General features: G+C 36.1%; 1 protein-coding gene across 3 annotated transcripts in view; it reads right to left on the minus strand.

Annotated features, from left to right (window-relative positions):
* Nucleotides 1-1,620: 1,620 nt before the first annotated feature.
* The window catches only part of LOC128657332 (oocyte zinc finger protein XlCOF7.1-like), a 48,990-nt gene continuing 38,408 nt past the window's right edge, over nt 1,621-12,202 (minus strand). For all 3 annotated transcript variants that reach the window (XM_053711638.1, XM_053711637.1, XM_053711636.1), the window contains 2 exons: nt 5,382-5,495; nt 1,621-4,125 (listed from right to left, as the gene is read on the minus strand). In XM_053711638.1, coding sequence (XP_053567613.1) covers nt 3,527-4,125; nt 5,382-5,495 — 713 coding nt within the window. In that variant the 3' untranslated portion in view covers nt 1,621-3,526. The remainder of the gene's footprint in view (nt 4,126-5,381; nt 5,496-12,202) is intronic.

Below are 12,202 nucleotides of genomic sequence, written 5' to 3' on the forward strand. Positions count from 1 at the left end.
GCCCTCTGGCTGCACATGTCTGTATCACAAAACTAGTTTGCCTTAAAGAATCAAAGCTGCTAGTTTATTAGATATTATTTGGTGCACAATTTTCCATGTGGACCCGCAAGATAAAATGGATTTGTAATATTTGGCTCCTAGATCAGGTTTATGTTTGTAACCAGCAGAAAAATGCAGATTCAAGAAGAAATGTGACATCACTTTATAGAAACTCATGGGAATTGGAAAGCCAACAATTTTCAGAATTACATTACAGTAAAAGGGGACAAAATAAATGAGTATATTACATAAATACATAAAAATTTAACTTTATATTAAAATCTCAAAGTGTTCAGTCCACATTTCACCGCTTAGCTGCTGAATCATTTCACACCCCTTATCTGAGCTACTTCGAGCATTTAGATGCTGCTCATATTTGAACACTACTGGAAGTCATTTGTCAGTGGCAAACCCACACATACTATATATTATTGCTTTTTTCAGCAGATTCAAACTATAACATTATTTTATCTATATCATGTGAGAAATTTACAACAAAAGGTGAAACAATGCATATTTTATTACAATTTAAATAAACAAGGTTGTAAACAATACAGTGAGATTTTTTTCTCAACTCTATAGTCAAAACTGTTGTGGATCTATAGTTGTATTTGATAACATTTCTAAAATAAGCAGACATTAAAAATAGCATGGAGCTTTTCTATAGAAATTAGCAATTGAACTTCAAAAGGAAATGGGCTCCAGGTAATCACTTGGCTATTCAAACCGATATAAAGATCCTGCATCCCTCCCGGGTATGGCAAACACACTGGTGCTTTTTGGGGGAAAATCTTTCTAAATATAGTTTCTATTTAAGATACATTATAATACAAAGGTTATTCATTCTGAAATATAGATTTGTTTTTAATTATATAGCAAGATGCTGTATATTCATGGCTGTAATGTGGATTTTTGTTTTTGGTACATTAATTCCATTAATCTATTCACAATGTCATGCTCTCCCAGAGGTTTTTGTGAGATTATTTTGGACAATTTTTCAATCTTGAAGATATTATCACATATTATTGGTTTTGTAGTCCTCAAACCTGTGAATTTGTGTCTGCAGAAATAACATGCCCCTTCTTCACAGCAAAATGTTATAAAATTAACATACAGAGTTGATAAATAGACCTTAAAGGGACATAATCATGAAAGATAACTTTTGGGTTTCAGATAGAGCCAGGGCCGGACTGGGACCAAAAATAGGCCCGGGCATTTTATGCCAGAGCAGCCCATGTTGGTATATACATTCATATACAGTATATATATATTGTATATGTACATATACATTTATATACAGTATATATATATATATATATATATATATATTTAAATACATATACACACACAGTATATATATATATATATACACACAGTATATATATATATATATATATATATATATAGATATAGATATTCACACACAGTATATATATATATATATATATACACTGTCTGTGTGTGTGTGTGTGTATATATATATATATATATATATATATACACACAGTGACTGTATATATATATATATATATATATATATATATATATATATATATATATATATAGACAGTAACAGCCTTACACAGACCTACAGTAGTTATCCAGAGTCTAGACATCGTTTCTAAGGGCTGTAAATCAATAAGGGCAGAAGAGAAAGCCCTTCCCACATAACCTCCTCATCTCACCCCACCCATTGCCTAGGATAAAGTGTGGAGCACAATTTAACTCATGACTACCAAAAAGGACTACAGTACATTCTTTGTAAGGGAATGCACTGCAGTTCTCTCTGGTAGCCAAGGTAGCTCCACATGTTATCTAGTTCTGGCAACAGTACAGTTAACACTGAGCTCAGCTGCCTGTTAGTTTTATAACAGTGTGCACGCACCACTTGCCACACTGTTATAAACCAGTAATGCTCTGTTAGCACTCTGTCACCATGTCACTGGCAGAAGCAGGGAAATTTGAAACTGTCAGTGATCGGCTGAAAACTTTTTTGCCACACAAGTTCCTGCTTCAGCCTGCAATAAATTCTGCAGCTACTACAAGAACAGTGTGGCAAGTGGAGCGTGCACACAGTTATACTACTAACAGGCAGCCGTTCAGGAACACAGGAGACAATGTGAGGGGGGTCCAGACTCCAGGACACCATCATTTGTTTGCCAGCAAGCCCAGCATTAAACGTTAGGGAGCAAGAAGGAAAATCTATACTGGATTAGGGTTTGGCCGTGTCTTACATACCCAATTATATCTGCAGCTCTAACTCTGTCCCTCAGCACGCCACTCTGATCTGAAATAAATTGCAGCTTGCCTTGCTCAAACCCAAACATTTACATGTCCGGTCACGGTGAGCCAGGATGGAGGGGGAAGGGCATATGCGGTGCGCACTATTAGCCCATTTTGCAGAGGCAGTGCAATTATTAAGTACACTACAAATAAATACATTATCATGTTGCTGCTGCTGCAACATGCCCCCCTGCTCTAAATTGCTCGCCTCCTGCTGGGGTGCCCTAAGGCCACTTAGCAACTTTAAGTATCAGGACAGGCCCCATGCTTTTGACTGACTGGTGGGAGGGGCTTAGCTAACCTGATCGGCCCAGATAACTTGACGGCCCACCGGGACTTTGCCAGTCCGGGCCTGGAGAGAGCATACAATTTTCATATTCACTTCTATTATCAGATTTGCTTCATTCTTTTGGAATCCTTTGTTGAAGGAGAACAATGATCTGCTGGGGCCTATCTGAATACAATGGGTGAGACAGTGACAAGCAGCTAGCTCACAGTAGTGCATTAAATATGAGTGAGCCTACCTATGCAGGCTGTTCAACAGTGGATACCAAGAGAGCAAAGCAAATTAGATAAGAGAAATTGATTGGAAAATTGCAAAAAATTGCATGTTCTTTCTTAATCATGAAAGTTTAATTTTGACTTTAGTTTCCTTGAATGCCATTGCTCCCCTGCAAATCTATGTACACTGAATCAACCCATACTAAGTAATCTAAATAGAAGATTGTCTGGAGTGGAATAGATCTGCACAAGGACCTAAGTGTGAGGAGGGAGGAACAAGCATTAAAAATGAAAAATAATGTTATTGTTTTACTTAAATAAAACTATTTATATTGTTATTATTAATGTAATCACTTTTCTCCTTCCAATAAAGTACAGGTGAAAAGTTGATCCAAATATGAAGATTAACCAATTAAACTTGACATAGTTCGCCTTCAAATAATTTAATTAATTTAAATGATTTATCTATGCATATCTAATGATATATGACCAATTTAGTAATGATCTGGTATAGCAGGAAAAAATAATCTGAAAACGTATTATTCTAAAATATCAAAACCATGATTTAAATCGGTCTTGCTGAGGTGCAGAAGGGGCTTCAAAAAGCTCCAAAACAGTTTACCCCAGGGGGTCACATGCAGTCATCATCAGCCCTTGGTATTGTGCGGGTGATAACTACATGCTACCCTCTGCACTTAGGAGGTTAAACTCTATTTCTTTTGATATGAGTATTCTGATGCCTAATAAGAGTTGATTTCTGAGTAAAACATTTCCCACATTTAGAACATGAAAATGCTTTCTCTCCTGTATGAATTTTCTGATGCCTAATAAGAGTTGGTTTCAGAGTAAAACATTTTCCACAGTCAGAACATGAAAATGCTTTCAGCCCTGTATGAATTTTCTGATGGTTAATAAGAGTTGTTTTATGAGTAAAACTTTTTCCACAGTCAGAACATGAAAATCCTTTCTCTCCTGTATGAATTTTCTGATGGTTATTAAGAGTTGATTTCTGAGTAAAACATTTCCCACAGTCAGAACATGAAAAAACTTTTCCTCCTGTATGAATTTTCTGATGAGCAACAAGATTTTTTTTACGGTTATAACATTTTCCACATATAGAACAGGAAAATGGCTTTTCTTCTGTGTGAACTTTTAGATGTTTAAGAAGATGTGATTTCTTAAGAAAACATTTCCCACATTCAGAACATACATTTCCCACATGGCTTCTTTGATTTTGAAGAAGATGTAAAGAAGCATCTGCACTCTGATCATGACTAGGATAATTACAGTTTGTGAATTCCCCTGTCAATAAGAAAGACAATGCGAGTAATGTTATTAATTACATAATTATTTTATCATGAGATCATATAAACTATTTTGATTTAGTCAGTCCCCTACACTATAGTAGACACTGTGACAATTAGACTCTTCCCCAGTTTCCATGCTAAGGCTTAAGGGCAGTTTACTGGAAATTAGGGACTATTTGTAAGAATTCACACTTCGTTAGAGACCAAACTAAATTGAAATGAATGTTGTTTTTCTACCTAATGTATCTAGTCCTTTTAAAATTGTGTTCACAGAATGTTTTAGTAATACAATTATTTCAGCCCATAAACTAATCTTTAAATTACTACTTGTGTTCTTGTAATTAAAAGAAGGATGACTCTAGAAAAACAAAAACAAAGAAAATGGCCCCAGGTGGTGTAGTATATCTTTGCAATATATAAAATATTCGTCAGCTAGAAGAATCTCACTCATGTGTCAACTACACCTTCTGGGATAAGCAGCAGCTCCCAAGCCAACTGCATTACTCAGGCAATTCTGTTATACAATATAAATGAGGAGGATTATTTCGCTGAAAGTCTTAAAGACCCCAATACAGCTAAACCAAAAGGATATCAACTTGTGACAAATCTCCAAAATAACATCAAACCACCACAGTTAATGAGTTTACTTAAAAAAGGCTAAGAGCATTTACATCACAGGAAAGAGGGTTAATATGCAACTTAAAGAGACACTAAATACACTACAACTGCATAATTAACAAATACATAATAACAAGACAAGGTAATAACACTTACTCTGAATTTTAAATAAGCAGTAGAGTTTTTTCTGTCAAATTTATTTTTCTCTCCTTCTCCCCCTGTTTATCATGTCACAGAATAGCCTATGTATACCCTGTGATCTTGTGCACATGCTCAGTAAGAGCTTGTTCCCCAGAAAGTGTGAATATAAAAAGACAAAATTTGATCATAGAAGTACACTGGAAATTATCTTAAAGGGATAGGAAAGTCAAAATTAAACTAGCATGATTCAGATAGAACATATAATTTTAAGACACTTTTAAATTTACTTCTATTTTCAAATGTGCTTCGTTCACTTAGTATCCCTTGTTGAAAAATAAAACGCACATAGCATACACAAGTGGGAGCTGCTGCTAATTGGTGTCTGCACACATTTGTCTATTGTGATTGGCTAACTAGATAGATAGATACATACACACATACACTCACCTGCACTCTGTGTCCCTCAGACACGTCACACACATGTACACTAACCTGTACTTATGACTATATTGTCACATATTTCCTGCTCTGCAGCTTCTGGCATATTTCGTAGCCACTGATCTTCTGTTTGTTCCATGTTACATGAAATCTTAGCATCATTTTCACCTGAAATAAAAAACAAAAGAATCACTATTTAAAGTGTCAATGGTCTCTTTTAAAAACTTAAGATTAAAATAAAATGTAAAAAAAATGTGTAATTTAATTTAACTAAACCTGAGTCTAGATTACTATTAGTCACATTCTGGAAGAAATTCCATGTAGTGACAGCATATCAGCAAGCACAGCATGTGTCATTTAGTAAAGCAAGTTATCTGGGATTTAGTGACTTTACTAGCTGCAAATACACCCTCATTCTAGCCAACCAGAATTCCCTTGTGTATTACACAAGTTTTTTTTTTTAATATAATCAAAAACATTACATGTGCATTGTGAATGCACTCACATTACAGTAACACCCCTTACACAAGACATTGGGACAATACAGCACTAGTATTCCTAAACCCCCAATACCTGACATAGTGACAATACAGCACTAGTATTCCAACAGTCCCTATACCTGACATGGGGCAATACAGCACTAGTATTCCAACAGCCCCTATACTGGACATAGTGACAATACAGCACTAGTATTCCAACAGCTCCTATACCTGACATGGAGACAATCTAGCACTGGTAGTCTAACAGTCCCTTGACCTAACATGGGGACAATACAGTAATAGCATTCCAACAGCACCCAATGTTCTTCCCAGGACTTTTTTAGTGGGTGCACCACCCGGCTGATTGTACTGACTACCTGGCTAAAATTTTAGCCAATCTTAAAGGGACAGTTTACTCAAAAACTAATCTAATTTTAAACACACGTTCTTGAAATTGTAACCATGGTATTCCTTTTTATTTTTTTAATAAATAGTTTTCTAAGGAACTACATTATTTTTTAAAATGTCAGTTTTTTTAACCTATAAGCAAAGCCCAACAGAATATTTTTGGCCGCGTGGCCAGACCATCACCATTGCTTCCTACAAGCGCGCATGCGCCACACATGGTGGTGACGTCACCGCAAGTGTGAACACTGGCTTGCGCTGCATAAAAAGCGTGTCCGTGATCATATGTGAACATTTTTCTTGGAAACCGGATCTTAAAAATGTAGGTATCTAAATGTAGGTATCTAATCTTCTATCTATTAGTTGTATTGTGCTTATTTATAGCAGTTTACAGGACCAGAAAACTGCAGGATATATCACCTTTGACAATCACATAAACTAAAAAGATATGGTTTCAGTTTATATTTATGGATAACATTAAATATGTGATTTAAACACATAAGTTATTAAATATATAGTTTGACGGTATTTATAGTTAAATTAAATGGTATAAATTTGCTATGTTATAATACAAATATATGTTATATAAACATATAAGCATATTGTGGAGCGTATTGATAGATTGTTAGAGGGATGTGGGTCTGATCCTGCACTCATGGTACATATTGGTACTAATGAAGGAATCAGCGGGAGATGGAGAGTCCTAAAAAATGACTTCAGGGAGTTAGGTAGCAAGCTTAAAACAAGGACCTCCAAAGTAATATTTTCTGAGATATTACCAGTGCAGAGTGCTAATTCAGTAAGGCAGAAGGAGCTAAGGTCTGTTAATTCATTGTTAAAAACATGGTGTAAAAATGAGGGGTTTGACTTTTTAGAGCACTGGGCTGACTTTTCACTTGGGTATAATTTGTACAGTAAGGATGGATTGCATCTAAATGACATGGGTGCAGGTGTGTTGGGGGAAAGGATGGTAGCAAGTTTAGAGAATCTTTTAAACTAGGCAAAGGGGGGAGGGTCAGTTAGAACACAATAGAATAGAGAGATCAGTCTGTGAATCTGTCAGTCCTTTGATATCTCAAGGAAGAGATGACTTAAGAAATGTCACATTAGAAAGTATGGAGGAAAGCACACCAAGTATCAGCAGAAAGCACATGAAAATTAAATGTATGGCAACAAATGCAAGAAGCATGACAGGTAAAATGGGGGAGCTGACGCTCTTAATTGCAGAAGAGGACTATGATGTTATCAGTATGACTGAAACTTGGTGGGATGATTCACATAACTGGGCAGTTAACTTAGAGGGGTATACTTTATTTAGAAGGGACAGAAATAATAAAAGGGTGGAGGAATCTGCATGTATATTAAACCTAACCTTAAACCTACAATAAGGGAAGATATTTCTGATACAGGCGACAATGTAGAGATCCTGTGGGTGGAAATAAAGAGTGGGGGGGCGGAATCCTAAAAAAATATTACTAGGAACATGCTACAAGCCCCCCAACATTAGTGACCTGGATGAAACTCAACTACTAATACAAATAGGTAAGGCTGCTAATAACAGTGCTGTAAATTTTAACTACCCTGATATAAACTGGGCCAATGAAACTAGTAATTCAGCTAAGGGGGATAGATTTATAAATGTTCTCAGGGATAACTTCTTGTCACAATTAATAGAGGAGCCAACTAGGAGTAACGCTATATTGGATTTAGTGCTATCAAATAATACAGATATAATTTCAAACATAGAAGTCAAAGAACATTTGGGTAACAGTGATCATAACATGGTCACATTTGAAATTTCTTTTCATAAGCAGTGTCTTAAAGGTTTAACCAAGACTTTTAATTTTAAGAAAGCAAAATTCAACGATTTAAGGAAATCATTAAATAACATAAATTGGGACAAAGTATTCTCTAATAAAAATACAGAGGATAAACCCCAAGGCAGAACATAGTGCGATCTGCGATGTCATCGCAGAAACTGCAGCATGTCTGCAGAAAGAATTGCCTTGCCAGATCCTTTGCGCAGAGAATTTTCCTAAAGTAAAAGTTTATTCTGCCTTTTCTTTTCTGATTGGCCATAATTTAAACTGTAATCAGTCATTTAAAATCCTTAGCGGCAACAAACAGTCCGTTTGGTGCATTGCAATCATTGGCTGGTGCTTTGAATGATTAACGCGCTATTTGTATGAAATTAATTTGACCCGCCAGAACAAGAGGTGTTGCTACTTTGCTTTCACAGCTCTTGGATCCGAAGTAAGTGTTGGGGCTTTTGACATCACACTGTGTTGCAAGCTTATTATGTTTGAAACGCATTCATTGAGTCCCTTTCCTGGGTCCCTGCCTTGCCGATTATCGTGCAGGAGGAGCTGGTGAGCACTAAATAGTATTTTATTGACGCTGCTGTGCTGAAGCTTCTTAGGCTTCCTAAGAAGTATATGTGACAAGTGCCTCTTTCATCCCCAGCTTCATAATTAGGATGTTAACAATGTGCCCAGTTCGGTATAAATAAATGGGCAGCTGTCACGTTATGTATACAGTATGGTATAGTTATTTGTTAAAAGGTATTCACTTCTGGTCTTTCTAAACACGTTTCATTAGTTTAATCGTTGAAATCACTAGACAGCTGTAGAAGATCACTGGAATGAATATATATATATTGCATTACTTTCAAGAGTGTATTTGTGTGTGCGCATTTAGAGAGAACGGTTCACATCCCCATCAACCCTGCTTTGATTGATCATTTATTTTAGCTTTTTCCGTAACAGGAAATGCCTGTCTGAATATCAAGGAACTACAAAGTAATGCAAGCAGCTGAGGGAGCTGAAGTGAGAAAAAAAAAAAAAACAACAGTATTTGTGTGTGCGTGTTTAGAAAGAACGGCAACTTTCTGCTTAGTGAGAGGACAGCAGTAATAGAGAGGGGAGGGGAAACCTAAAGTAAATAAACAGAGGGCGAGGAAGAGATACATAGAGATGTGCTCTGCTAGTAAGTGCAGGCAGGGAGGGGTGGATGTGATCTGTGACCCGCACTAATCTGCCACAGGAATGACAGGTATTCAGCTGAGCAGGAGCAGTCGGGCTTCAGCAGGCTGAGAGCACGGTGCATGGTTGGGGTTCCCAGGGGACTTAACACAGGAAATGAAGCCTGAATGATTTTTACTGCTGTACGAGAGCTGCTTGAGAGCCTGGCACGGGCCCCACCTAGAGGTGATAACATGGGCCAAACCGCAGTGTCCACTTGGTCTAAGCAGCCTAGCAACTGTGTTAAACATGAAGGGCTACATATAAGGTGTCTTGTATATATTATATTATACAAGCTGAGCACATTGTCCTTTGCTTATACAAAGAGAATGTATTTGTGGGTACACAGAGCACCCTACCCTGTTATATGGAGATAACATGCTACTTCATATACACAGGGTGTCCTGCTCCTTGCATATAGAGGAATTACATACTAATTCAAGTATATACAGGGTGTTTTGTTTAAAGCACATAACCTTATGGACTGGAGTTATATTGAGAGAACATGCTGATTATGGTATGTGCAGTCAGCATTCTGTCCTGGGGTTTTATTGAGAGCATATTACTTACTATAGGATAGATCACAATCCTCTAGAAAAGAGTATAAAGTGATTCATCTACAAAAAGCATAGCAGGTTTTATAGTAAATCGTGTTGAAAAATTATTACATATGTTTTTCTAAAGGAATGTGATCTATGTGTAGAACCAGTGTTCCTGTGTAGTCTTGGACTTACATATTGAGTTTAGTGATTGTATACAGAACTAGTATTATGTACTTTCATAGATATCTTAGGGCCAAGTGAGTATATACATAATTTACTTATGACTAAACAAAGGGCTAATACCATGCCCTTAGTTAACAGAACGTATGTGTTTCTGTATTCAGAGCTAAAATCTTTCATGTACAAAATTCTTGTTCCTATGCATTTTATCTGGCTCTAAAATTCAAACTGAAACCTCATGTGTTTGACCCAGTGTCTATCTATCTATCTATCTATCTATCTATCTATCTATCTATCTATCTCTAGAGATTAAATGAACAACAACCCTTACAAAGCTTGTATAATACAAGAGAGGTACTCAGTATAGATGTAGATATATATATATACACATACACATATACACACAGACATATACATACATACATACACACACAATACATGTGAAAGTTTACCATGTTTTAAATAAATGTTTGTTTATTATGAACGATTTAAAACTGAATTTAATTTCAAAATGACCTGCAGAAAATTTTTCACTACAAAAAATCTCATCGCAGAAAGTGAAAAAAAGTTCTGCTTCTGGGAGGATAAATTGATAACATTTAAAACTTTGTTAAATACTTATACATATCAACAAATACCATATGGTTATAAAAATTAAAAATCCAAGCCAATGTGGCTGAATATAAATGTGTTAAGAGAAATTAGGAAAAAACGTAGGGCATTTAAATTATTCAAAGAAAATAGTACAGACTCAAAATTCCATATTTATAAGGAATGTAACAAAGCATGCAAAAAAGCTATCAAATTAGCCAAAATTGAAAATAAAGAATCTTTTAGGGTTAGATTTAGAATCCTTTGCAATTAATTTTTCAAGTACATAAATAGCAAAAAATCTAAGAAAGCAATATAGGTACATTAAAATGCGGGGAGGGTAGCATGATTAACAGTGACAGGGAGAAGGCTGAGATACTAAACCAATTTTTTTCTTCAGTATACACAAGAGAGGAACCATTGGATAATACTTTGGAACAAAATAGAACATGCCAGCCCATACCATTAATTGGGTTATGTATAGAGGATATCAGGAACAAATTGGATAATATTAAGGTAAATAAAACTCCAGGCCAAGATGGAATACACCCAAGGGTGTTGAGGGAGCTTAGCACTGTTATAGACAAACCTCTACTCTTAATTTTTTAAGACTCATTATCCTCAGGCATGGTACCCAAGGATTGGCGTAAAGCTGATGTGGTGCCACTCTTCAAAAAGGGAAGTAGGGATGATCCAGGAAGCTATAGACCAGTTAGTCTGACATCAATAGTGGGGAAGATATTTGAAGGGATTATAAAGAATTATATTGAGGAGCATATTCGTGTAAACAAGATTATGAGTTCTAATCAGCATGGTTTTAGGAGAAATAGATCATGTCAAACTAATCTAATTAGATTCTATGAGGAAGTAAGTAAAAATATAGATAAAGGGGAATCAGTTGATGTGATATACTTAGTTTTTGCAAAGGCGTTTGATACAGTGCCACATGAGAGATTAATGCACAAAATATAAATATGAAATATCAAATGTGGCGGCGCTGTGTCACCTCAAGGGATGCAAGCTGCTCTTTTCCTCTGTGAAGCCTGCCTTCTTTCACCTCCAAAATAAAAAGCTCACAGTGGTGTAGCACGTTTTAAATAAAATGGTAGGCACACAAACAGGTCATACTCACAGGATTTCAGTTTTAAATCAGCCTTTAATTAAAACACTCACAAGGGTATCTTTAGATGCAGCTTCAGATTTTATTAAAATATAGTTCAACGCGTTTCGGCAAAACATGCTTTTTATATTGGAGGTGAAAGAAGGTAGGCTTCACAGAGGAAAAGAGCAGCTTGCATCCCCTGAGGTGACACAGTGCCGCCACATTCAATATTTCTTGTTTCTGGATACGGTATGGGAGAACCGGGGCTTGCAGTGAGCATTTGAAGGGAAGTGCTAACATAGCTTCATGCTTTACTTCTATTTACAAATATTATAAATATGTACTATATGAAATTTGTTCATTCATCCCTAAGGGGTGGCATACTTTGAAGCCAAAATATCCATCTCGTTTCTGCCCTAAGGAGTTCCATTTCAATGTTCCCACCTCTAATGCCCAATGTTATCCTTTGTAAGATCCAGCATTTCAAATCTGGTTTTCGACCATGCTTATCAAGAAAATGTCTTACAACTGTGATTACTTTTTTTTTTAATCTCTC

The sequence above is a fragment of the Bombina bombina genome, chromosome 4, assembly GCF_027579735.1.
Source record: "Bombina bombina isolate aBomBom1 chromosome 4, aBomBom1.pri, whole genome shotgun sequence".
NCBI lineage: Eukaryota > Metazoa > Chordata > Amphibia > Anura > Bombinatoridae > Bombina > Bombina bombina.